The sequence below is a fragment of the Mirounga leonina genome, unplaced genomic scaffold, assembly GCF_011800145.1.
Source record: "Mirounga leonina isolate KUSES-001 unplaced genomic scaffold, KU_Mleo_1.0 Mir_125, whole genome shotgun sequence".
NCBI lineage: Eukaryota > Metazoa > Chordata > Mammalia > Carnivora > Phocidae > Mirounga > Mirounga leonina.
The window spans coordinates 12,848,425-12,876,214 of record NW_023270305.1 but is presented as its reverse complement, the minus strand read 5'-3'; the positions used below and the strand labels follow the sequence as shown (position 1 = coordinate 12,876,214).

At 44.6% G+C, this 27,790-nt stretch overlaps 1 protein-coding gene across 6 annotated transcripts in view; it reads left to right on the top strand.

The window, feature by feature from the left end:
• The window catches only part of DTNB (dystrobrevin beta), a 227,745-nt gene that overhangs the window by 192,070 nt on the left and 7,885 nt on the right, over nt 1-27,790 (top strand). For 2 of the 6 annotated variants that reach the window (XM_035000716.1, XM_035000714.1), the window contains exons 15-18: nt 958-1,054; nt 6,495-6,515; nt 25,899-26,058; nt 26,865-26,954. In XM_035000716.1, the coding sequence (XP_034856607.1) occupies nt 958-1,054; nt 6,495-6,515; nt 25,899-26,058; nt 26,865-26,954 (368 nt within the window). The remainder of the gene's footprint in view (nt 1-957; nt 1,055-6,494; nt 6,516-25,898; nt 26,059-26,864; nt 26,955-27,790) is intronic. The other 4 variants (XM_035000718.1, XM_035000715.1, XM_035000717.1 and 1 more) reach the window with 2 other exon arrangements.

Genomic DNA, 27,790 nt, shown 5'->3' with positions numbered 1-27,790 from the left:
CTTTCATACCTAGTATCTTATTTGATCTTCAAAACATTGCCATTGCTGTTTGTAGTTAGTCCCATTTTAGCAAAGAGAAAATTGAAGCTCTTACAGGGTAAGTGACTTGGCCAAGTTTGTAGTATTTAGTAAATGGTGGCCCTAAGTCTCCTGATTTCTATTCCACCTCAGCATACCAGGTGAAATCAGGATTAATCAGGATGGGAGACCATTGCACATGTGAGGTAAGGTGTGCCTGGATAAAGTGAGAGACGTGGGGAGAGAAAGACACGTAAAGTTCTAGGAAAGAATCATGTCAATTGGGTGATGGAGAATAGGATATAAGCAGAAAAGTATTAAAGAGGACTGAAGTTTTCAGCCATGACAACTGGAAGAAATCAGGAAAGAGAACTATTTGTGGACCACAGTCTTAAGTTTGGTTTTGGACATGTTGAGCTAGAATTGACATGAAATCTGTCCTCAGGAAAAAGTGAATTCTCTTAGACACAGAGTCACCCTAATGTCAGTCACGCTCTTGAGGCTGGTGTCTGGTGCTGGAAGTAATAGCAACGGAACCCTATTCTCCCTGAGCAGTTTTCATACATTTTCTCACTACCGATTTAAATGTGGACTAGTTTTATGTATCTTTCTAAATGAGGTTTTTGACTTCCTGAGGAATTTTTTAAATTGCTTTATTAATAATATTAATAATACTTTTTCTCTATATTGCCATATCTATACTGTGTGTTTTCCAAAGCATTTTTACGTACTATTCTCACAACAGTAAAGGAAAGAGAGCAAAACAAATATTATGCCCACTTTCTAACTAGTAGAGGTTAAATGACTTGCTCAGCTTATCAGACCCTGGTAAGTAGCAGAATTCGGGTCTAAAATCAGTTTCACCTACACTTGGACCCTTCTTTGAAGATCCCTTTATCTTCAGAGTTTTCTTGCTGATGGGCTTTTCCCCTCGGACAGGCAGAGGAAAGATGAGCTGGAGCAGAGAATGTCGGCACTGCAGGAGAGCAGGCGTGAGCTGATGGTTCAGCTGGAAGGGCTGATGAAGCTGCTGAAGGTGAGAGAGCCCTGGCGCCTCCCCGCTCCCCGCTGCCCCGCCTCCCCACCCTCCGCTCAGCTGTCCTCCTTTGCCTTCACCACCGGCTCCACTGCCTCCCCTGTGGTGTCAGGACAGGACTCAGCTAAAGGATGAAATGCCGCTGTCCCTAAAGTTAGCTGTGACTCCAGAAATTCCTCGAAACTAGCGTGAAGCCGGATGATAAAAAATGAGTAACTGGAACTAGAGTTCTGTCCTTGAGTAGTTGCTTATATGAATAAATATAAAGGTTTGTAAAGAGGATATTAACTATATGTAAATGAAAATTTCTCAACGATTTAAAATTTCTTAAGACAAGTTTTCAAATAGTCCACCTAAATACATAACAATTATTAACTATTTTAGTAAGTATTACAGCAGGAAACCAAGCTAATCAGACTAACTCTAATGAATAACTTTATTAGGAGGAAAAAAATAGCATATTAGCTCTAGGTTTGTTATATTGGAGCTTAAATAACTTTGGGATGATTCAGGTCTCACTATCTTTTTCTTTTTTTTTTTTTTGAATTTATTACAAACCCTGTGCCCCAGAGGAGAGAGAGGCACTCTTGGCATTTAAATGTCCTCACCTAGACAGTTTTACTGGCATTCAACAGGAATATTTACCCAGATACGGAGCAGCAATACCAGAGCACATTTGTTCCTGCTGCTAATTCCTTGGTTCTCTGTGTCTGTGCTGTAAACCACTGTATTTTGTGGTGGGACAGAGTTAGCAGCCAGAGTGGAGATCATACAATGTGGATTACCTCAAAAGCCAGGCTGAGGGGAGTGGATTGAATCCTGTGGTAGGGGAGTCATTGAAGTTTTTGGAAATAATGGTTTGGGAAAATGTGTAGAGCAGATTAGAGAGGGAAGGAACTAAAGGAGAAATGGAGACAAATATAATCATCTAGCTTGAAGTGAGTGACAAGGGTCTAGACTAGGAGTGGTGGCTCAAGAAAACATCCACTTGGAGACTTTTTTCTACTTCTCTATTCCAGACGGGTCCCTTCATAATGAAGCTAGAGGTATTAGCAGCTTGGGTAAATGCAGTGTTTGTGTTTTAAACTGACTTGGGACTTGCTCAAGACAATCACTTCTTTTAGTCTTGAGCTTTGGTCCTGGGTATTTGGGTGGTTTTGCAGGGACATGTTTCTACATTAACCCTTTTAACAGAATTTCTCCTGAGAAATATTTCATGTCTAAGTGGGTCTTGTTTAAAGAAAATCTTTTTTATTTTATTTTTTTAAGATTTTATTTATTTATTTGATAGAGAGAGCGAGAGAGCACAAGCAGGGAGAACAGCAGAGGGAGAGGGAGAAGCAGGCTCCCCGCCAAGCAGGGACCCCGATGCAGGGTTCGATCCCAGGACCCTGAGATCATGACCTGAGCCGAAGGCAGACGCTCAGCCATCTGAGTGTTTAAAGAAAATCTTACGCATAAAACCTGGCCCACATCCCTCTAACAGTTGTCAAGAATCCAGCTACTCCAGCCCCATCACCCACTCAAGGCAGCAGAGATGTACTTAAATGCATTTGGCTGTTGTAACATCTGGAGCCGTGTAGGGCTTCGAAAGCCCTGCCATGTGGGGTAGTCCCCTGTCAGGAGATAAATGGATCCACCCACCCCTTGCCTGGGTCAAACTCCTTTTTTAGTAAGATGCTCTCAGACATTCCCCAAACATAGGTGGGAAGGTACCCTAGGGTAATTTTTGTAAAAGGCAAAAGGTTTATGCAAACTGAAGGGAGGTCAGAATATATTTCCCCAAAGTACCGCAGTGTGCTTTCTCGTCAGCTGGGTGACCCTCATGTTTCTTAAGAGTTCCTGGTTCAGAGCCCCATGTATATTACTTAACTTTGTAGTTCACTTCCAATGCTGGTGTTCAGGGGCTAAGCAGAATGGGCTGATGCCTAGAACTCTGATACCAACCCCTGAGTTTCTTTGTATTTCTAGCTATTGTCTTACAGTAAAGTAAGCAGGATCCTGGTGCCCCAGTTTGTAGAATCCCCTGCCAGCTTCTTAAATGTCTTAGAGTTTACTCATCTGATAGGCTGAGGCCATTCATACTGGGAGGAGGAATTTGCAACACAGACCAGGAATGTTGTCTTTTTATCCATTGATTAGAACTTACAGTTGAAAATCTCATGCCTCTAGTGTCCAGCTACCTATAAGGATGATAGCACAATCCTAATTTGTATATTACACGCACTCCGTAGGAGTCATTGACTTCCATGAAAATTTCAAAGATGTTTTCCTACTGTTAAAAAAAATATTCACCAACCCATAATAAAAGTACACTTTAGAATCCTAGTTTTAATTTCAAAGGACTGTCCTGCCTTCATTGATGTTCAGTCTGCTAGCATTTAATGCTCTCATAAAACAGCTGTAAGCACTTAGTCAAATGGACAATCAAACCACATGGTCTGGGATACTCATAAATTAAAATATGCCACACAGTAAATTTCCATTTCACAGCAAGTTCTTTCTACTGCTTCAGTGAAATATAATGTACATTGTCTGTTTATCTGAAAAATGATAATTTAAGGAAGCATACATATGAAGTGTCACCATTGCTTATTAATTCATTCAACAATAATCTTAAGTCCTTTTTTGGGAATAAGGCAGGGTGAAAAGTAATCATATATTTATTTAACAAGAAAATATTGGTTCCTGAATATCACATTTAGCTATTTGGCGATGAGTAAGATTTAGTCCCCGTCACCAAGGAGTATCAGGGACCTTCTTAATAGTTTTTTTGTTTGTTTGTTTTCTTAATAACATAATGTAGACTGACACCCAGGTACCCGTGGTCAGAGTGTATCTTTTCCTTACATTTTTCCCCTGATTAATGTGTATAGGTAACCTCTGTCTCAAACTTATTTCATCTGGAAGTGGTTGTATGTTGGTGTTTCACTTTCTAACTCATGTCCCCAGTATTTTTCTGCCTCATTTTCCATTTTTCTAATATTGCTTTTGAAACATAGTCACCAGGTGAATTCTGTAGTTTTGGATTTCACCCTTATTTGCGAACGAGGTTTAGAATATAAATTTTCATATAAATAACTGCAATGTTTATGGCAGTACTGTGGCCACCTAGCCAGACATCCCCCACGTGATGTGGAAGAGTCTCACATGTTTTTAGGTGACATAAGCACTTCTAGATTTGCACTTTTTAGTTAAAGTATTATGACTTCCTTTAAATCAGCTTGGCTCCTAGGCCAGTTGCGATCAGTCAGTGTTTACTGACCACAGCTGACGATAACAAAAAGGTTCCAAGACCTTATATCTGACCTGTTTACTGTGTTGATAGAGCCTTCAAGGCTTTATCTGAGTAACTTCCAGTGAGTTTAAATACTGTAACACCATCCCGAGTAACACTTTGTCAAAGCCCGCCCCTTTTTAATCCCAGTGTACAGTGAAGGCCTCTGACTCTGGAAAACGCTGCCCTGTCCACCCCTCCCGTCCTAACCTGACACATGATTACTGCAGATTATAATGATGTCATGTCTTTGAACAAACTATCAATAGCAGTCACCAGATGTGCAAACATGAAACACTGCCTTCTGAAATTTCCTTATTCTGTTGAGCCAAAGCAATGTTACCTCCAATACTAAACCCGGAAAAAACAGTGAAAATAGGGAGGTGTCTTAGAAACAGTTCTGAGAACTTTCATCCTGGTCTTCTGACCTCAGCTGCCATTTCAGCCTGTCAGGATTGCCTCCTCCCTCCCCCACCATTTCAGTGTCCATGTCAACACTTAGTGCCAGGAATAAAAACACATTTTAAATTGTTTAATAACTCTTCCTTTGGCTCTCTGCCTTGGCTAGTGAATGGAAGAAGAGTGTTCTGCCTTACAGGGAAGCCTGTCCAGGAAGGGGGAGATATCCTCCCAACTGCAGAGTTAGAATCCCTTCTAATCAGAGCCGTACATGCCAGATACAAAAGCTAAAAGGTGCTAACTTCATAAGGCTAACTCAGCTCATGCTCAGGGCCCCTCTTTGCTTGGGCTCCTGTGAGTGTACGTATGGTCAGGCATGTAGCAGCTGGGTTTGATTATGAAGAACATCTTCTTGTGCTGACTTGGAGTCTCCTTAAGAGAGTTCTTGGTGCCCATTTAATTCCTAGTCCATGTCTCTCCCTTGCAGGAACAAAATTATTTTTTTCCACATTTTTTACCTCCTCTTTCCTTTTTGTAATTGGTGGGACTTTCCGAAGTCATTCTCGCCATGGCCCCCAGATCTGCAGACTCTGTGAAAGCAGAAGCTCTCGTCTATCCCTAAGACTTCCCACACACATGTTCAATGAAGACGGCCTGCACGGATGGATCCGATTTAAATAGAACCATTGCAACCGCTTTTAGATTTGCCCACTTGAGGCAAAGAGCAAAGGCTCCCTGACCACAGTTACCCATGATGAGGCACAGAAAGAAGAAGCAAAAAGACCCGTGAAAAGACAGAGGGAAGGACTGAGGGAGAGAAACTCAGAAGTGTTTATTTCGTCTTCCTAGTGGTGCATGCTGATAGCTGAGAGCTGGCGAGTACCCACGCTGCCCACGGTCACTGGAAGGCTCTGGAAGACAGAGGCTACGCCTTAGCTTCATGTTTCCAGTGCTTTATGCATAAATACTAAAGGAACCTGTGTTGAGTTAGTGAAAAACTGAGGTCAAGAGTTCTTTTTCAAAAGCCTCTCAGGGCCCTGGAGCAGTTTCCAATTTATTGGAGGAATGGGGATGCATGTGCGTCCTTGGGGAAAAAAAAAACCCACAAAGCAGCCCAAAAGCAAGTGGAGAGGAGGGGACTAAATAAGGGAATCTGTGGTCAGGTGAAATTGCTAGTTTGGGGGAAGTTTTTAGAGCGGTGTCTCTCAATCTAAACAGGCATCAGAATTAGCTGCCAGGCTCTGACATGCTTGGCTGTGCCCCACCCACCCTGAGTTTGAATTCAGGTGGTCTTGGCTGGTGCCCCAAACTTGCATCTCTGACAAGTTCCCCGGTGCGGCTGCTGCTTTGAGGTCTGCTGGTCTAGAGAAATATAGCTAACACACATGAATATGGGGGATGGCGAGATTGATTATTGGGCTTTTGAGGCTTCGTGGAGCTGTCTTTGAGTTTACCCTAAACAGCTGGGTGACCTCGGGCAAGTCAGGCTCTCTAGGCCTTTTCAGTCTGTAAATGAGGAAGTTGTATTAGATGGTTTCCCAGCTCTAGAAGCTAGCACTGAATGAACCGGATGGGGAAGAGGCCTGCCGTTCACTCTGTCCAGCTGATGGTGCTCTGATGGCAGTCAGGGCCTTTGGTCTCTGAACCTGGGGGCCTGGCCTGGCTTGCCAGATTCTTCTGTCATTTCTTCCAGATGTTTGTGGTGATGGGCATTAATCTCTCTCCTTTTTCCCTCTGCCTTTTCTTCATCTGCAACATCTCTAGGAGGAAGAGCAAAAGCAGGCAGTAAGTGAACTTGGGGATTCTCGCTCCTTTTGCATGGTCTTCTTTTCGAACTCATGTAACTGTTATATACGTTTTCCTCCCCTCCCTGTGCAAGTTCATCTCTGCAGAGTTGGTTATGTGTAAAACCCTCACCAACTCTCTCCGTGGTGGTGTAAAATGGCCTGAAAGTCCACGTCATGTTTACCTAGTAGAGCATGTTCTTACTTGAAACCAGAGCTTGTTGAATTTTTTTTTTTTTAAGTACACATCTGTTGTGTTTAGTTAAATATGCATGATTAGCCAGGCCACGATTGCATTTTCCTGCTTTTGTCTAGAGTGACTTTAATTGCTCGAAACAGCTTTTGGGGTTGTGCGGTGACCTCAGGTCTAAATGCTATGTCATGAATGATTGTGCATGAAAATGTGTAGTTTTTGTGATGACTTGAAATGTCCTTTAGTCTTGATCAGGCTTCTGGATGCTCCAGCTCCAGTAGCCTTTGTAACAAAGTTACCAATGAAAACTAAGTGTTTATGGAGCTCTGGTTTTTGAGCTAAAATGGCTGTTGCATGGTGTTTAGGGAAGTTTTATGTTTGTTTCTATTTTTCTGGATAGCCCTTAACCCACACAAGAAAATCAATTGAGGGCCTATCCACAATAGTACCCCATATGTGTATATAACATTGTAAGGTTTTCAAAGCATACGTTTTTTTACACAAGCTAAACCTGATTTTTAATTCACCTCAGGGCTTTAATTTTAAAAGCGAGAAATATGAGATGTTTAATTCAAAAAATTTACTCATTTCTTTTTCAAAAAACAAACTGATCCATGTTTTAAATTAAGAATAGGAATCTACATTATATTTTTTATTTTCAGTTAGGACAATGAAATAATAAAGGGGAGAAGAAAGGAAGGAAGAGATCAAATGAGGGGATGAGGCAAGAAAGGAGCAAGGGAGAGACAGACCGTCAGAAAGAGGGAACAGGGGCACCTGGGTGGCTCAGTTGTTAAGCGTCTTCTGCCTTCGGCTCAGGTCATGATCCAAGGGTCCTGGGATCGAGCCCCACATCAGGTTCCCTACTTGGTGGGAAGCCTGCTTCTCCCTCTCCCACTCCCCCTGCTTGTGTTCCCTTTCTCTCTGAGTCTCTCTCAAATAAATAAATAAAATCTTTAAAAAAAAAAAAGAAAGAGGGAACAAAGATAGATTATGGGATTAAGATACGCGAACAACCCAGAAATCTCAGTGGCTTTACTGTAACAAAAATTTGTTTGGTTTTGGTTTTTTCCTCATTAATACATAGTTTATTGCTTTGATCTTATGGCATGTCCTCAGTAGGTACATTCACATGGGCAAAAGCAGGAGAAGATGAGGATGGAAAGTCAAGCCCAGTCATTAAATGCTTCTTCCAGGAACTGACACACATCACTTCCACTGCATTTCATTGGGCAAAGCAAGTTACATGACCACCCTTGACTTCCGGGGGACATGGAAGTATAATCCTCCAGTTTGCTTGGAAGCCGCAGAGAAGCAGATGCTGGTAATGCCTACCACGAGTAGGAGGATGGGTGAGCTTGTGATTAGAGAAGGAAAGAGAACATCTTTCCTTCCTTCTCCCTGCTCCCCGCTTTCCCTGACAGCCTCATCTCCTTCCTGCCGACCTAGGGCATCACCTCACCTGTTGCTGCTGACGACCAGTGTTCCCCTTCTTCTCTTCCCTCCCCTACACCCCAAAGATGCATGTCACAGCTAAAACCACCTGCTGGGAACTTATTCCAGCAGTCTGCACAGACTAGCATCTCCTGATCCCTCTCTGAATGTGCCAGCTCAGAGTGAAATACCTTGCACCTTACCTGAGAACTCTCTCTCAGAAGAGGGCAGACATTATGAGTATCTATTTTTAATGGTAGCAGTAGAGCTTCCAATAGACATTTCATTTTTTAAAAATATTATGGATTGCCATGTAATCCAAGAACCAGAAATTGCCACTTCTGGTATTTTGTTTCTCAGGTCAATTTAAAGCTGACCTTGGGGCATCTGGCTGGCTCAGTCAGTAGAGCATGTGACTCTTGATCTCAGGGTTTGAGCCCCATGAGTTCGAGCCCCATGTTGGGGGTAGAGATTACTTAAAAAAATTAAAATATTTAAAAAGCTGACTTGAGCAGATAAGGGATTAAATAACATGCTCACTTCAGTGACTGTGCTTCTGTGTGAGATCATCATCCCCTTGAAGTTGGCAAAATAAGCTAGACCTGGACCACTGAAGCTTGCCCCTAATGAACTGCTTGTTTGTATGTCTTGGGCGTTCTCCATGGCCATGGTCCTGTGTTCATGACCTTGTCCTCATACTCTTATAGGACCACCCATGGCATGAATTGGTACAAACTATTTTTTTTCCTCATATTTCTCCACAACGGTGTAGGTAAGACATTCTGTTCTGTGGATATAGGTTTAAATATCCTCTGTTTAGGGGCGCCTGGGTGGCTCAGTTGGTTAAGCAACTGCCTTCGGCTCAGGTCATGATCCTGGAGTCCCGGGATCGAGTCCCGCATCGGGCTCCCTGCTCAGCGGGGAGTCTGCTTCTCCCTCTGACCCTCCCCCTCTCAAGCTCTCTCTCTCTCTCTCATTCTCTTTCTCAAATAAATATTCTCTTTCTCAAATAAATAAAATCTTTAAAAAAATAATAATAAAAATAAATAAATAAATATCCTCTGTTTACATCACAGGTTTAAACTGGACCCACCCAAGGCTCAGCTCTGAGGCTCAAATTTGAACTGAATGGCTTTATATAATTGAACAACATTTTTAACACCTAGACATATAAAGCTTTAGAACTAGCGCCTCTGTTTTAGTCTCTCTCATTACTGAGTGAGGCACAAAAAGGTATTTAGCACAGAGCTAAGTTGTAACTTTCTTCCTTCCTGGGTTCTGACTGGTATAGTTTAATTTTTTCCCTATCAAAATGTATTACCCTATATGGGTAATAAAATAATCGTGAGAGACTTGTACAATGAAGGATTTACTAGACAGGCTTCTCCAAATTGGCTCTATAAATCCATTATAGAGAACTTTTCATGTAGTCCACCTTCTTGCTTCTTTCCTCTTTAGGGATTATTCTGGCTTTGGGGGGATCTGAGAGGAATGGGTAATGACTGTGACTTAGCCACTCTCGTGCTGTGGGCCTGCCTTCAGCCTCAGCCATTTCCCCACTACTGTGAATGACATCAGTACCTCAGCTGATAATTCTTGTGTCTTTCCTCTTTCCCTCCCTCCCTCCTTCCCTTCTCTTTTCTCAGATCCAAGGGTTATAATTAAGGGCAGAACTGCCTGGCTATTTCAGATAAGACTACACTGAGTGACTCTTCAACCCACAATATACCCTACAGTTTAACAGGCTCAGGAATTAGATTGTATCAGTTGAGTCAGGGTTAATCAGGCCCACGATAATCATCAGACTGTAATTAAAGGACTTTGCCTTTCTTACTACTCCATCCCCAGTCACTAGCCTGGTGCCTGCCACACAGCAGATACTCAATAAATAGTTGCTGAATGAAAACCAGTATTAACCAGATCGACAAGATTTTGAGTAAAAATGGGCAGTGTGAATTCATAAGTTTATTAATTATAAGGGACATAACTGCTTCGACTACCTATAGCAGTCACTTTGCTCAAGGTACTACTGTATAATAGGTCTACACATTCAGGAGACTAAATCATGGCTCAGAAAAGCCCTTAATAAAAAGGTATCAGAAAAAGGAATCTCAGGGTTGCCAAAAGAATAGGAACACCAAGCTAATATATTAGTTATTAACTCTATTTTTTTTCTGTCTAAAGAACAGATACTAATTATGTAGAATAAAATCATCCTCTTTTTTTTTAATAGATAATCTATAAGATGGGGGATATCTATAGTTATTTGTATCACTTGGAAATATTCTGAGCTTTGCTTTGTAGAAACCCAGTGCCTGCAGCCTGGCTATGGGATTCACCAGCATGTTACAAAGGAGCTCACTGAGGTAACAACAGACTGCCTGAGTAATGAGTAATGCTGGTCATGGTGTTTACTACCATTCGTGCCCTTGAGCTGTAGGCTCCTCCGGTCCTAGTCTGGAGAGATTTCAGATGTATGAATTCATTCTAGTTACATCTCAGTGTTCCATTTTCTCCAGGGACTCCATTTACCATAAAATTTTACTGCTGGATTGCTAACACCAAATAAAATGAGCTATCCAAGGCAAGGGGTAAAGTTTTTTCATGAAAGATGTTTCCTTGAACATTTCTCTGAATTCTCCTATTAGAAGTCATTACCTTTTATATGTAGATCAACATCAGGCTTAAGGACTCTAACTTTAGATAGTAACATATAAGGATAGGGGGCTCCCATGGAGGTGGCCTGATCCAAATTAGTAGTATGGTAATGGTCCAGAGAACTATAGGTGGGACTCTGAAAATTATGTAATTAGAGGAATCTTGGGGATTCCACTAAGAGAGAATTGTCATACTTGGAACCTTTCTTTTTACTTCAGTAAGTTGGGATATCAAGTGGGATCTTGCCCCATGCCCTTTCTGATTTCCAGAATCAGACAGATAACCCACTACAACTGCACTAAAGAAAGAACAGTGTGGGCTGGCTCCTTAGAAGCCTACATCTCTGATCTGGCTCCCCCAAATATGCCTCAGAGGAAGACCACTCAATATTTAGTTAGCTATGGTTGATCCATGAGGACTCTAACAAACCTCATGAATATTAACTTTGTAAGTTTAAGAGAAAGTACTTTAAAAAAAAAACAACTCTACACAACAACAAATAAAAACTCCTTTGTCCATTAAAGAGATTATTGGTCAAGCCCCGGATGTGCTCATGGACCATTTCCCCTCTTGCCTCACTTAACCTTTGGACACAATCTCACTGGGAAGTGATTCAGATTCACATGCCTCTAAGTCTTCTGGACTCTTGGACCCCACCATACTCTGAAATAGAAGACTGAGTCTACTTCTACCTGAAGGCAAAGAATTGCCATTCATTTATTTATTCTGCAGTTTCTTACTATATATGTTCAAGGCAGTGAACTTGGCCTTTTGGAGGCTAACAAGAGAAATCCTACACAAATACCACAAATAGTACGAACATTATTTCATTGTTGGCATGATACCTTAAATACAGAAGCACAAGCCAGGTCAGTGATATCCTGAGCCATAGGTACCACTGCTGTCCCCCTAAGTTTGCAAACTCCACAGATGTCTTTTGGTAAATAAAGATCAGTGTGGTGTAGTATATGACTTTGCCACAAACCTTTAGCCTGAGTCCCAGTCCTAGTCTGTCTAGACTATCTGATGTGCTGACTGCACAGAGATGGCCTTGTGAGAGTCTGCCAAGTGGGCTCATTCATCAGTCTTGGCTCCTGCACTCACTATGGGAACCTGGTACTTTGTTGTTTAATTTTTATTCAGTTTTTTCCCAAGAAGAGGAAATATCATTACAATATTAAAAATAAGTATTTGTATTTCACTCCCCAAAACTCCTTGAACACCTGCCAGGAGTTTACAGTCTGAGGATATAGGGGAGAAATCACTTGAGTCTTTGCAGCATCCCCAGGATTTTTCATCCCCCTCATCAATGGCAGACTGAGAGATTTCCTGCTTTTTTATTTCCCTTCTGTACTATATTTCTGTCTTTTCCTTTCTTGGCCAGAATGCATACAACATATGAAAACTATCCTCCAAGGTCTCCAGGAAAATTCTCTACACACCAAGCTAGAGAAATTGTCCTTCTGCTGGAAGACTGTTGAATCCCTGGGACACACTGTCTCACCTAGAATACTACAGTCTGAGTCTCAGCAAAGCATCAACAGAAAAGAATAAGTAAAAGATGACTTTTCTAGGTTCTGAGCCTGAGGACCTGGGAAAATGATGCGTACACTGAAGAAGTGAAAAGGGGAGATGATCTGGGGCAAGAAAGGGACTTTGACCTGATTTTGAACATAGCGAATTCCAAAGATTGGGCAGGCAGTCAAGCTTTTTCTCTGGTCTGCTATATATTTGGGGATATGCAACTGGAATTTCAGTGGAAGTACATGGCTAGCATTGTAGATTTGGAAGTCTTCAACATAAAATTAAGGTTGAAACCATAAACATGAGCCTTAGGGAAAAACCATAGTAGAGAAAAGGAAGAAAGAGGAGGTGGGAGGGGTAGGATTGTGGGTTCTTGTGAAAGCTCAGAAAGTTTCAGGAGGGAGAAAGTTAGTAAGACAATAAAATAAGGAAATCCTTGGATTTGACAATCAGTAAGTTATCAGCAACCCTGGAAAGAAAATTTTCAGTAGAGTAGTAGAGTATTGACAGCTCTGAAAAATAGGCTTTGTTTTGTCCAACCCCCATCCCCCTTTGGTTTCAACCAATGAAGGAGAAGGAACTAAATCTTCTATCTGCCTTATTGAATTATCTGTGAGTGGATTGCTCTTCTGATTCATAGAACCTTCTTGACAAAACCTCACTTCTTTAATATCTGAAGGTGTGCGTTGTCTTTACAGACATGTTTCCTCATCTGTAAACTTCAGCCCTTTGATCCTTCCATCCCCGATACCAGTCGGTATATTGCGGAAAGACTATAAACCAAGAAGGGTCTACCGAAAACCAACTGGATTCATTAGACTGGTGTCTCCTTTTGTGACTTTGAAACCCTCTGCCTCCCCTTCATTGTCTAGGCTTTCTTTCAATAACCAGCTCCTCCCTCAATGTTGCCTCATGCCAACCTTCTACCTCCCACTTTTCCAGACAAAAAAAAGCATCCTAAGAAAACATCAGCTGCTCCCATGAAGGCCTCTCCTTCAGCTTACCTCTGGGATTCTTGGGCTTCCACAGAAGGAGAGGAATCCCTAGTGCTCTCTTTCTGTTAGACCTCACCCCAGCATCCTCTCTCAGCTTGGGATTGGATCTATGACTCTTCAGTTTGAGAGCATCCATAGGCATTTCATCAAATCCTGATGCTGTACCAGTCTCTGGGGTTGTCTAGCTGGTCTCAGGCTGGTTCTGATGTTCCCATATTAACCATAATGCCAAGGTAGGGAGCTTTCTGGCTCAGAGTCCTTAACTGAAATGAACATCTGCTTAGTTTCAGCTAAAAGAAGCATGTTATAAAGGGTACAGTAGACTTTTGCACTCTTCTCCATTTGCTGCCAATCATAATCTGGCAAGGGGAATCACTGTCATTTGGCACTGGAGTACAAATGCCCTGTGCTTTAAAAGAAAGGTGGTGGGGTGGGGAGAAGGGAGGAGGGAGGGAGCTGGAAGGAGGAAGAGAGAGAAAGAGAAGAAAAGAAGAAGTGTGTTTTATAAAATCAGAGGCAACGCAGAGAGGCAGTTAACTGCAGCTAATATGGTACCTTTAATAAGGTTTCGTGCCAACTCACCACTGCTGTACGAGCTGGCTAACTATAAATCCTTCAGTACTTTTATCTATTTTTTTTTTTATAAATCCTTCAGTACTTTTATTATTATGTGTTTATTAATTTAAATATACATATCATTCACTATCTATTCATTGCTTTCACATTTCAAATTTCAGCTCCTGTAGTTAACCAACTCAGACCTCAGAAAACCAAGAGAGAGTCTAGCAGACTCTGAGGCCTATAGCTGCCACTGCCCTGGGACATCTTCCAAATGTGCAGAAGATGTGAGAGTTTATTCTTGGGCCCCTTGAAGGTCCCAAGCTAACCTGAGGCTCTGGGTGACCTGCCCTTCCTTCCACGGCAGCCCACCACCTGGGAGAAGAAGACTGTCTCACCCTCAGCCAGGTTCCTCATCCTTAGCACCATGGAATTATGGGCCAGATAACTCTTTAGGGGGGGCCATTGGGAGGTTGACCTATGCATTGTAGGGTGTTCAGCAGCATCCTTGACCTCCACCTACTAAATTCTAGTGGTAGTCCCTGCCTGCCCAGCAGGTCCTAGCAGATGAAATTATCCCCAGTTAAGAAGCACTGCCCTGAGCCCAGAGAGCCTTGCTCCAGGACACCAGCCTGAGCCCCAAGGCATTCTCAGAATCCCTGAGGCTGAGGCTTAGATACGGACTGGATGGTGGACGCTTTCCAGGCGTGTTCCCCGAAAATCACTCCTCTGTCCGTGCACCCTCTCCAGGCTTCTGCTCCTCTGTGCGCTTGCTTTTTTTCTCTGAAAGCTTGCTTGTGTCTCTCCTTCCCATTCGTACCACCTTTCTTCATTCCAGCCTCCATCATCTGTCCCCTGGTCTGTCGGAAGAGCCTCCACATGGGTCCTGTCTCTGGCTGCTTAGTCCTCCTTCACGTTGCCCCAGAGCCAGGTTCCTAGACACACATGGCACTGGCCATGCCGTGGTCTCTTCGGGAACCTTCCCTAGCTCCCTAGCTCCCTAGCTCCCTGTGCCGCAGCCCCCAGCAGGGCTCAACAAGCATTTTATTAAAGGCTTAGACAATAAATATTTTAGGCTTGGTAAACCAAATCAGAAATATTATGTAGGTACTTATATAACCACTTAAAATGTAACCGTTTCAAAATGTGAAAACCATTCTTAGCTCATGGACTGTAAAAAACAGGCAGTGGTGAGCTGGATTTGGCCATGGGCTGCAGTTTGCCCATCTCTGGCCTAGTAAATAAACTAGGTGACTATTTAAGGCCCTGGATGATGGTGGCCCACACTTCTCTTTCCTACCACCTGTTTTCGTGCTTCCTACATGCTAGCCACCCCCCTCCTTACCCTCGCGTGCAGCCACCTCTCCCAGGCCAGCGCCCTGTGTATGTATGCCCTTTCCTCACCTGGATTGCCCTTCCCAAGCCTTTTCTGCCGATTGAAATTATACCCCTCAAGATACTCTCAGATGCCACCTCTTCTGTGAAACCTTACCCCGTTCCAGAAGGTCAGAGTTACACTCTGTGTAAAGAGTTACATTCCGTGCTTTCCCTTTGGGCCTCCACTAAGGCATGGCTTTCACCCTCCCTTGTATGCTAATTGCACACATGCCTCACCACCCCAGGGGACTGTGAGCCTGCTGGGAGTGGAGACTTTGCCCCTTTGTAACCCCCCAGCACCTTTCAAAGTAGAATAATGGCAGGTAGGATTCTATTGAGCCCCATGTGAAGCATTTCATGTTTATCCACACCAGCCTGTAAAGATATTACCCATTTTGCATATGAAGAATCTGAGATGTGGAAAGGTTAAGTAAGTTACCCAAGATCACACTGCTAGTAAATGGCAAAGCTGGCATCCAAACTAGGTCTCACTAACTGCAAAGCCTGGACTCTAACCACTGTATTATATACAGCAGGGACTCAGCAAAGAATGGTGGTGTTGAATAGGGTGCCATACCTCACCATACACGTTTGACATTCTGTAAGTAGCATTTAAATTTGACTCATTGAATTTTAAAATATCACGGATAGGTTCTGGCTGCCTGCCTGATCACTGATTTAGTTGTCTGAATAAGGACCGTGCTCTCCTGGCAGTCTGTTCTCTGTTTGTCTCTAAGAATGCAATCTGAGTGTTTGGTATTCATTTTATAGGGATTTTCCCCTCAGTGGGGTCCCCGATCATTTCACCGAGAAATGACTTTAAAATCCTGCAATGAGAGCTAATGGAATACCATTTTCAAGTAGAGCTGGACAAACTAGGAGAAACAAACAGAAAGAGGGTAATCTGGTCTTAGAATTTATGAGCTTCCCTATCTGAAAGTTTAAATTTAACTTCTGTTGATCTTTGGGTTTATGATGAGTTTTAGTAGGTTGTTCTTTGTCTCTGGAACTTAGTATGTGTTCCTCCTTCTACTAAGAAAGATAGCTAGACACTTGCCTCCCACCCCCCGAAGCCTCGAGGGAAGCTTCATCTTCTGCATAATTTAGTTTGACTTGGTTAGGGACAGAATCATGAAGATTGAGAACCATAACCTGCTTCTGCCCATTGCCAATCCTGTGATCATAAACCCCCAGCAGTGCTCTGGTCACTGTTGCCCATCTAGCAGCGGACCCCACAGGCCACCTCAGCGAGGGATGGGCTCTGTGTAAGCCTGAGCTTCCCGGAGTGATGTGGGAACAAATGGGTGCCAGCCCTCTGTGGAGGGACCTCATGGCAGACTTTTTGGTGGTGCCATCCTATCCTTCCAGCGGACCCACACACGTGTATGTTCGTGGTATTCGTAGCGGAAAGAAAAAAGATCATAAAACCGTTCAGCTCTTCTCTCTGGTGTTGAGAAGCAAAATGTACCTTTAAAACCTATCAGCTTGCAGATGGCACCTTTGCTGAGCTGGGAAGGTCTCCGGGCGTGTTCTGTAGCTCTTTTGAACTCATCCCAAAGGGAAGCACGGCCCCTTCTTTGCGCACTGCCAGGGGGATGTCTTTCTCGTCTCCTCCACCTCACTCTCTCCTGTCTGCTCACTTCCATCCCTGGTGCCCTGTGAGGCAGTTCTTTCCAAGCCTGCAGCAGGACGGGCGGCGCGGCCTCCTCTCTCCTCTCACTTCCACATTTGATGAGGTGGCTGCATTTTCCTAGCGGAGCTGCCACCAACACCAGTTGGAAATAGGATGTGGGCTCTGGTTTACCTTTTCTTGAAGGAAAAAAATCCATGCAAAGTCCGTTCTTTATACATCCCATTTCTCTCTGCGGTCAGAGCTGCCTCACCTAAATTTCAGACTTAACAACTCCTTTCCCTCAGTGTTGTTTTTTGGTGTGTTTTGTTGTTGTTGTTTTTCTGAGCGGGCCTCTGAAAATCGGCAGCAAAGAGGCCAGTTTGTTTAATTTAAATACACTGCAGCAAAATGAAGGTAATTGTCCACAAAGGCCATCTGCTACCTGGCAGGTATCCATGAGTCAGAGAGAGAGAGAGAGAGAGACTGAAGTGTCTCCCTCTGTTACCGTGATAACAGTGTAGTTCAGAGTTTCAGGTGGGTTGTGTGCGTGTGTGTGCGTGTGTGTGTGCGTGTGCGTGTGTGTGTGTGCGCGCAGAGGGTACAGTTATCAATGCTCCACAGAGGGCAATAACTCCAAATCAGGCTTTTTGCCACGAACCACTCTGGGCTTGATTACCTGATTGTAATGTGTACTAAGGAGATAGGAATAAATTCGTACCTGTTCCATGAAGAAAAAGAAGGGAGGGAGATAGTATTTATGGAGCCCCTACTGTATGCCAAGCACCATGCCGGGGATGTTTAAACACAGCTGAGCATGGTGCAAATCATTCGGCTAAAGACAGTGGCTTTCTCCCTTTGTAGCCGGCTCTCTCTGCCACAGCCTGTGGGCTCCTGTCTCTGCTCACAGTGTCCTCACGTCACCTCTCTGGCATTCTCTGTACCTGCTTTGGCTCCAGTATTAGATTTGTGTCATAGACAAGAGACTAAGTCATAATCACTGTACTCTCCTTTCTCACATTTCTCACCTTCATTGGAAATTAATTGTCCTGTTGAAGATCATGGTTAGCTTCAGTTGTGAGAGGTCTCAAACTAATCCATGTTCCTTCTACCCTATTAACACTATGCTATGCCTTGGATTCTCCTAGCAGTTTGAGGCAATTAGAAGACCCAGGTACTAGTCTTAGCCTTTCTGCTCATTTGACCTCGCTAGGCCTCAGTCTCTTCAAATATGAAATGAGTGTTGGACTAAAAAAAGAGGCTATTTTCTTGGGGTCATGAACATTCTGAAATTATAAGCCTAATTTCTGAGTCCTTTTCTTAGAATGTGATACCTCGTTTTCTCAGGTTCTCAGAGTCCTTGCCAATTTAGAAGTGAAGAGCCAGCCGACCAAAGAGCTTCTCAGATTGTAACATTTTTCCAGCTCTGTATTTCCAGCAGAATTGTTTCTAACTACAAGGGACCTCAGTGTTCAGAGAACCTGAGTTACAGGGCATTTATTGTGTTGAGTTATTGGTGACTGGCCCGTGCTGCATTCAAGCCTTTGTTATAGGTTGTATTACAACAAGGTCCCACTGTCCTTGTATCAGGAAGCCTTCAAACACCAAGTAGCATTTTGTAGACCTTCCCTAGCTTCCCCAGGCTAATTGACCCATCCTGGCAGCTCCAACCAGTGGCGCAAGAGTGTTTTATACCTTCATTGGACAGCTCATCTCCATCCCCAGGAGCCACCTGACTAGTTCTTCCACCTTTACTGATTTCTGTGTGATTCTCAGGTTCCCCATAACCTCAAGGTTCCAACCGTGATGTGGCCCCCAGCCTCCTCCTCTAGAAAACCATTCTAGAATTTGGTTTTGTGGTGGGTGGAGTGCTTGGCATTCTTCACAGGGAGGTCCTGCCTGGCTGAATGTAAAACCCAATCTGTGCTTTTGAGACAAGGTAAAATTTCACAGTGTAGTGCTCCAGCTTGATTTTGAGTGTATCTGTCTGGCCCAGACCTACTGAGGGCAGAGAATGAACAGACCCTAACCAGGATCATCGGTGACTGTCAGCATGCCCAGAGTGCTGCTCGAGCTCTGTGTGCTCTCTACACTCCAGCCTGTGGTCATATAACTGGAAGGACCTATTGAAACTCTGTCTGTCTTGAGCTAGCCCCTTCCTTGTTACAGTCATCTGCTCCCTGCACCTCCTCACAGGCTTCGTTTGCATGAGCCTAAATGGGCAGCATCTCTGGTACTGACTCCACTCGTGAGAAGGGTAGGTTAGATAGAGAACACGCCATGCTGAGAACCCTCAGAGCATCCTTCGCTGATAGCGTGATTGTGACCAAAGCAAAGCCATGATGACTTGACATTTTCGAGATGAGGTAACTTGGCAAAAGTTACAGAATCATAGAATTTTAAACCTGAAAAGTACTTCAGAGATCATCTACTTGATGCCACTCGGTTTATAAATGAGAAGACTACACCTCAGAAAAATTAAAATGCATGTGCTGTACAGTCCAAAGAAAATCCCAGGTCTCCCGACATCCAGGCCATGCCCTTCCCACTGAGCTACACCACATATGTGTCCACCCCAAAGCAGTGGAGAGAGCTAGGATTCCATCTCTGAGCCTGCAGCTTTCCCTCCTCTTCCCAGTCATGGAATTTGCGGCAGAGAATCGTCTCCAGGGCCTGTGATTATTGACAAAGCTGTTACTATTGTCCAGCATCAGGACAAGCTCATTTACTCGGGAACTGAGGCACGTTCCCCAAGCAGGTAAAGTGTTTTTTGATTATATATCTTTGCCTCTATTCTCATCCATAGTCCTCTTTCCCTGGGTCTCTGACCTTTCACGAGGGCCTCTGGGCTTGGTCTCTCATATTCCAAAAGCCTCCCTCCCATTCCTTCTCAATCAAATGTCCTTCAGATGGGACTGCCCCAGTAATGTATGAAGAAGAAAATCAGCCTGAGCATATGAGTTACCTATTGCTGTGGAACAACTTACCCCAAAACCTACTGGCTTCTTAGAACAAATGTTTATTACCTCACAGCTTCTCTGGGCCTAGAGTCCAGGTGACGGCAAGCTGAGGGTCAGGGTCTCTTGCAAGGCTACAGGCATCTCAAGGCTCAACAACTCACATGGTTGTTGGCAGGATTCTTCGTCAGCTGCTGGACTGAGGGCCTTCATTCAATGCCAGCTGGTGGCTGGAGGCTGCCTCAGTTCCCTGTCACGTGGGCCTCTCCACAGGGCAGCTCACAAGGTGGCAGCTGGCTTCATTAGACTGAACAAACAGGAGGGAGAAAGAGAGTATATGGGCAAGACGTAAGTCACAGTCGTTTCTAAGCTAATCTCAGAAGTTACCTCCCATTCACCTGGCTCAGGAGCCACCGTCCCTGCACCCAGCCTGTATTCCGGGGGAGGGGATGACACAGGAGTGTGACAGCGGGGGCAAGGGCATTGGAGGCCGTCTCAGAGCTCTGCCCGCCGCATTTACTCATCCAGTTAAGCATCTCACACAAAGCTTTATCGATGACTGATAGATTTAGTGCTCCCTGGAGATTACTGCCTGCTCTGGCTACGTTCCCACTTTCCATTACTGAAGAAAAAGGGTCAGGAATGTGATATACCTCATTGTCATTTAACAAATGTTTATTAAGCATTTACATGCGCTAAGCACAATGGTAAGGAGATAAAATTTGAGAGGTGAGGTTAATGCTGTTCAGAGTTCTGGGGAGCATAGCAGGAAGACCTGATCTGACCCTAGAGGACGGAACACTGGAGCAAACACCTAGAGGAGCAGCGGGAGCTAGTCCGACCACGCTGGGGGGCTCGGCGCTTCTGGCAGAGAGGCCTCCAGGCAAGGGCCCGCCGAGTCTTTCTATAGATTGGAGCAACTGTCACCCGTCCTTTCACTTTCTGAGCCAGCCAGTGGCGGTCACGGACATCCCTGCGCTCACGTTTGCCTCCTCCGAGACCCACCCTAGTCTCTAGGCCTTTCTGAAGCCACAGCCTCGGGCCTGAATGAAGTGTGTGCCTATCAGTTGGCTGTGGTTTGTGCCTCTCCCATGCCAGTTGTGGTTTACTGACCTACCAGGATGCCAAACTGGTGTTGCTCTGCTGGAGCCAGAATTCACAGAGGGCTCTGGACCGTTCATCCCACAATTGTTGTAATCCAGTGTGGCTCTAAAGCCAAGGGCTGGTGCTTGACATCTTTTGGGGAAAATGGTGCCTTCCCAGCAGTCTTCACCTTTCTCTTTCTGCTGCTCTGAACAAAGACAGCTTCTGGAGTCTGTTCTTCATCTTCCTCAGAAAGCACGTCCTGGGCACTGATCCCAGGAAGAGGGCCTGATTATTTTAGAGCCAATGGTAGGCAGTAGTTTCATTTCCTGATTCTGGAGCTTCAGCCCCAGGCATCCCTTCAGCCTCATCTCCTGTCATCATTTTCCTATTAAAATACTTGCAGAGGTTCAGTTTCATGTTCTTAAAAAGCAACCTAGTCATTCATCTCGGGTCTTACGACTCTAACATTCAGACCTCGGGCAGTGGTGCCTGGCCCAGATCTCACTGAGGGAGCTTTATTGAATAGTTGCCACATGCTTGATGCTGGGTCGGCCCTCTGCGGGGATGACAGACAACTGTCACACGGTGAAATGAGTGTGACTTTCACAGGCCACACACTCAGATAAGCAAAAAAGGAATCTTTAACAGGACTTCATGTCCCTCTTGAGTGCGCACTGTCTGAGCTGGGCACAGTCTGGACATTTCCAGGCAAACTCTGAAGAGACTCAGCCCAGATTCTTATCCCCCTTCCTGCACCTGAGATGGGTGCTATGCCTTGGGGGACTAGTGCTGGGTGCTGTGGCACCAGGGGAGGGGTGTCCATGGCTCCAACTTGATCTGTGCTGAGGCAGTCATGTCCTTTGCTTGTGGCCTGGCCTGGCTCACACAGGCAGCGCTCCTCGCCCTGCAACTGAGGCAGCTGAATTCATAGGCTCCCTGAGCAGCCAAGGTGCACACATGGTCTCAGTGAGACTCTCACTCCTCCGTGACTGAGAGACAACTTTAGGCTTGTTGCCTTTGCAGCTGGAAAACCACCGGCTCCTGGGGTGCATGAGGTCCTTCCTTGATGCTGTCCAGGCAACCGGGGCAATGATCTTGACTCTGTGCTCCTCAGCTCTTGGAGGCCCAAGAAAGACCCTGGCTTTGCCAGTGTCCACTACTTGTGATCTCCTGTGTCCCAAATTCTGCTGGCTTATAGGACTTTCCTGCAAAGCCAGGCCACTGCATAGACTTTCTTGCTTTTCTACAGATTCTCTTACCTCTCTCCCACCTTCATTATCTTGTTTGGATTGGGGCTGGGAACTGCCGGATCTGGCTATTCAAAAGCACTTTCCAAACCAGAGTGAATTTTATACTTTATTATTTGCCCGCCCTTCCCCAAAAATGGCCAGAAAAGCAGGGCATGAAAAAAAGAAAAGAAAAGAAAAGCAGGGCATGATGGCAATTATAGGCTAAAAGGTGGAGGTAGTTCCCCAAAATACAATGGTTAATATGTGATAATGTTATCTAACCAAAACAGGATTCCTGAGATGTTGGGAAGAAAAATATATACCCTGAAAAGATTAATAATAAATGTTTTATAAGCACTGAGAAAAATAAATAGAACATGTTTGTCAATGGAAAATTATTATAAAAGTTAAACAATAGCAAAAAGAGCAAAAAGAGACTTCTTAGTATTGCATTGTATGGATAAACCACATTCTGTCAATTCATTCACCAATCAACTTTTGGTTATTTCCACTTTTGTCCTATTAAACTGTAGCTAATGAACATTTGTGTATAAGTTTTGGGTGGGCATGTGTTTTCATTTCTCTTGGGCACATACTCAAGAGTCAGGTTGCTGGGTTATATGGTAAGTTTATGTTTACCATTTTAAAAAGCTACCAAACTGTTTTCCAATGTGGTTGTAGCATTTTACAGTCCCATCAGCAATGTACACGAGTTCTGGTTTTCCCACGTCTGTTAGTCTTTTTGAGTGTAGCTATTTCAGTAGATAAGTGGTATCTTATTGTAATTTCAATTTTCACTTCCCTATTGGCTCCTCATGTTGAGCATTTGTCCTGTGATTATTAGCCCATTTGTACATCATCTTCAGTGAACTATCTATTCAGATCTTTGCCTGTTTTGTAGTTGGGTTATCTTATTACTCAGCTGTAAGAGTTCTTTTTATGTTCTGGACACAAGTTTGTTTTTTGTTTGTTTGTTTAGTTCTTTTTTTTCATTTCCGCTTTCTTGACATATAAACTTGTAAGATATTTAAAGCGTATATTGGGGTGACTTGGTACACACATATATGGTGAAAGGATTCTATCTAGGTAGCTAATATATCCATCACCTCACATATTTATCTTTATGTATGAAAACTTTGAAGTTTTACTCTCTCAGCCAATTTCAGCTATACAGTAGTGTTATCAACTCTAGTCAACATGTTTTACATTACATCCTCACACCTTATTTATCTTATAGCTGAAAGTTTGAACCTCTCCCTATTTCCCCCAACCCTCAGCCCCAACTACTTTTCTACTCGATTTTGACCCTTTCGTTTCCACATATAAGTGAGACCATGCAGTATTTGTCTTTCTCTTTCTGGCTTATTTCACTTAACATAATGCCCTCAAGGTCCATCCATATTGTTGCAAACAGTGGGACAGTCTTTCTAATGGTTGAATAATATTCCATTGTACATATATTACCACCTCTTGTTTGGCCATTTATCTGTGATGGACACTTAGGTTGTTTCCATATCTTAGCTACCGTGAATAATGCTGCAGTGATCATGGGAGTGTAGATATTTCTTCTAGATCCTGTTTTCATTTTCTTTCAATCTTTTGAAGAACTTCTATACTGTTTTCTGTAGTGACTGCACCAGTTTACCTTCCCACCAGTAGTACACAGGGGTTTCCTTTTCTCCATGTTTTCACCAATATGTATCTCTTATCTTTTTGATAACCATCCTCACAGGTGTGAAGTGATATCTCATTGTGGTTTTGATTTGCGTTTCCCTGATGATTCATGATTTTGAGCACCTTTTCATATACATGTTGGCCATTTGTCTATCTTCTTTGGAAAAATGCCTGGTTCCTCTGTCCTTTTTTTTTTTTTTTTTTTAAGATTTTATTTATTTGAGAGAGAAAGAGCGCAAGCAGGGAGAGCGGCAGGCAGAGTGAAAGGGAGAAGCAGGTTCCCCACTGAGCAGGGAACCCGATGTGGGGCTCGATCCCAGGACCCCGGGATTACAACCTGAGCTGAAGGCAGACACTTAACTGAATGAGCCACCCAGGCACCCCTGGATGCCCCCCCCTTTTTTTAAGGTTTTATTTATTTATTTGACAGAGAGAGAGAGCACAAGCATGGGGAATGGGAAAGGGAGAAGCTCCCTGCTGAGCAAGGAGCCCGATGCAGGACTTGATCCTGGGACCCTGGGATCATGACCTGAGCTGAAGGCAGACACTTAACCGACTGAGCCACCCAGGCACCCCTCTTCCGTCCATGTTTAAATTAGATTGTTTTTGTTTCTGCTGTTGGGTTGTATTAATTCATTATATATTTCATTTTTTAAAGATTTTTTTTTTTGACAGAGACAGAGACAGCAAGAGAGGGAACACAAGCAGGGGGAGTGAGAGAGGGAGAAGCAGGCTTCCCGCCGAGCAGGGAGCCCGATGTGGGACTTGATTCCAGGACCCTGGGATCATGACCTGAGCCAAAGGCAGTCGCTTAACCAACTGAGGCACCCAGGCGCCCCCAGAAGCTTTTTACTTCTGATGTAATCCCGCTAGTTTATTTTTGTTGCCTTTGCTTTTAGTGTCAAATTCAAAAAATCATTACAAAGACCCACAATTTTATATCAGATGTAATTTACAAATATGTTTTCCCAGTCTGTGACTTATCTTTTTATTTTTCTTAGTGGTATCTTTTTTATAATAGTTTTATTGAGATATAATTCACATACTAAATACAATTCACCATTTTAAAGCCTAAAATACAGTTGTTTTTACTATATTCAGGGAATTGTGCAACAATCACCACAGTCAACTTTAGAACATTTCATCACCTTCTGAAAGAATCCCACACTCATTAGCACTCACTCCTGATCTCTCCAAGGCCCCTACCCCCAGGCAACCACTAATCTACTTTCTGTCTCTATGGATTTGCCTATTGTGGACATTTCATATAAATGTAATCAAACAATATTTGGTCTTTTGTAACTGGCTTATTTCATTTAGTACATCTTCAGGGTTTGTCCGTGTTGTAGCATGTATCCGTACTTCATTTCTTTATTTGCCAAATCCTATTCGTGGACCGTTGAATAATGGTGGGGATGTTAGGGGTACTGACCTCCTACATAGTCAGAAATCTGTGTATAACTTTTGACTCCCCCAAAACTTAACCACTAATAGCCTACTGTTGATCAGAAGCCTTACCCATAAAATAGTCCATTAACACATATTTTGTGATATATGTATTATATGTATTCTTACCATAAAGTGAGCCAGAGAAAAGAAAATGTTGAAGAAAATCATAAAGAAAATACATTTACAGTTGTGAGCTATTCATAAGTTATTGTGAGGGTCAAATGCGATAATGTACATAACTGTGTTTACAGACAAAAATGAAAGATGTTTGTGTATCATTTCCCAACTGCGTGGCCCCAACCCCACTCAGATCCTGGACCCCGCTACTCTGCTCAGTCTACCTGCAAGGCCCCCCTCTCCATACTAGCCTCTACTTTCCCTCCCACTTTTAGTTCAGTCTAATGGTATTCTCTCTCCTCCTCCCTCCCCCCTCTTCCTTTCTTTTTTTCCTTTTCTTCTTCTCTGCAGTCCTGGAGGCAGCCTGACTCCTTCCTTTCAAATGTGATTGTGCAGTGAGTGCACTGCCCCACTGACCTGCAGCTGCCTCGGCGGGCTTAGGTTGACTGAGAAAAAGGACTTTCTGCTTCCTCCAAGAGGTAAGATACCTGAGATAACATGTTTTATCTCTTTGATTCTCCCAGGCTCAGGCCACAGGGTCACCACATACATCGCCCACTCACGGAGGCGGCCGCCCAATGCCCATGCCTGTCCGCTCCATGTCTGCTGGCTCCACCCCCACCCACTGCCCACAGGACCCACTGAGCGGAGTCGGGGGAGACATGCAGGAGGCGTTTGCACAAGGTGAGATTCGGGAGCAAAATATAATGGAGAGCTAGAGGGGTTTGGCAACATGGACAAGATTCCTACTGAGATTTTTCCAGTTTCTTTTTTGTGTGTGTGCTTACTTTCAATGATCAGATTTTCATATACAGTATACATGAGTCAAGTGGTTGGTCCTTTCTCATTAGATGGGCTGGGCTCCCAACGGGAGGTCAACAGGCTTTGTATGTTTGTGAAGACCAGGCCTCCGGGGCTTCTGTGCTCTTTTTTCTGGGTTTGGGGAAGTGACTTGTCCTTTGGGCTTTGCCTCCTCCTCCTCAGGAGGAATTGGATGGAACAATTCCTGAAGTTGTGCTTTGCCTGGAAAATCTTTAGAGCAAGTAAGAGGAGGAAGAGTGGAACTCTAAATAGGACCTTGCTGGAGGCCCACTGGGCACAGGATTGCCACGACTGAGGAGCTAGCGGCCAGCTGCGTGGTAGAGGTGGGGGCAGACGCTGCGGCCAAGGAGTCTCGGTAGGGTGGAGGCAGAACAGGACGGTGGAGCTGCTGTAGAGCAACGTCCTGCCTCAGGCCATCTGGGAGCCGTGTTGGTTCTGGAATCCAACTCTCTCGAATGCGGCTAAGAAGCGTGCAGCTGACAGGGTCCTACTACGCAGGTAGAGAAGAAGAGGGGGGAGAACGAGGCCTTGGGTGCCTCGTGGCCCCGACGTGCCAAGGAGCGGGTGGAGGTGCCCGGCGCCGTGCGCGGGGCCTGGCCGACCGAGGCGTGCACTCGCTTCTCCACGCCCACCCACCCGGCATCGCCGTCTGCTCTGACTGTCCTCAGGTACGAGGAGAAACCTCCGCAATGACCTGCTGGTGGCCGCTGACTCCATCACCAACACCATGTCATCCCTGGTGAAGGAGCTCCACTCAGGTGAAGCCCAGAGCTCCCGCCCGGCCCCACGCCCTGCTCCCTCGCCCACCGCCGTAGAACGGGCGGCCGCAGCCCGCGCTGCTTCAGCTCCGCGCTCCGTCTTCCCGCCGTCCAGGAACGGCCCGGACGGCGTCCCCCGGGGAGCCTCTGTCCCGCACGTGTTCGCTCACACGTGTTCACACACACACGCCCACACGTTCTGTTTCTCTGAAGGCCGGCCCTGTAGAACAAGTGCAGTCCAGCATCTCCACGCGCATGCAGTCAGCCCCTGTCCCCCCACTCCCCGGGCTGCCCCCCCCACCCTCCATCCACAGCCGCTCTTTCCCCAGGGCTGCTCGGCGCCTCACTCGGAAGCTTTCCTGGATGACTGGAACCGAATCAGCCACAAAAGCTTCTGGACTTTCTCCCAGCTGTCCTTCTGCTCTCTCCTATTTGATTTGGTCTTGAAACCCTATTCTCTCCTTTTGTCTGTGACTAGGCTCTGATCTCACGTGAAGTTCGTGACCTGCATCTGTCGCTCTTGACCCCTCTGTTCAGTAGTACGTGTGGCTCCTTCTTCAGTCTCTCCCGCACCTAGCTCTTTCAGTGACTTCCCGGAGACTCTTACCTTATTGTTCCCCTTATATAAAACCCAGGAAAACCCTCTGTTGTTTCTTTTCAGCTAATGGAGGACTTTTAAATACCTTGGAGTAGCTTAACAAGGTTATTAAAAACGTAAAGCAGGTTTTCCATGGGCTGTTCAAACACATCCACTGAAATCATCAGTCCCTGCCCTGAGGACAGGGAAGCCTCGGGTATGTCCTCAGACCTTTGAAGGAGAAAGCATATGCCTATGA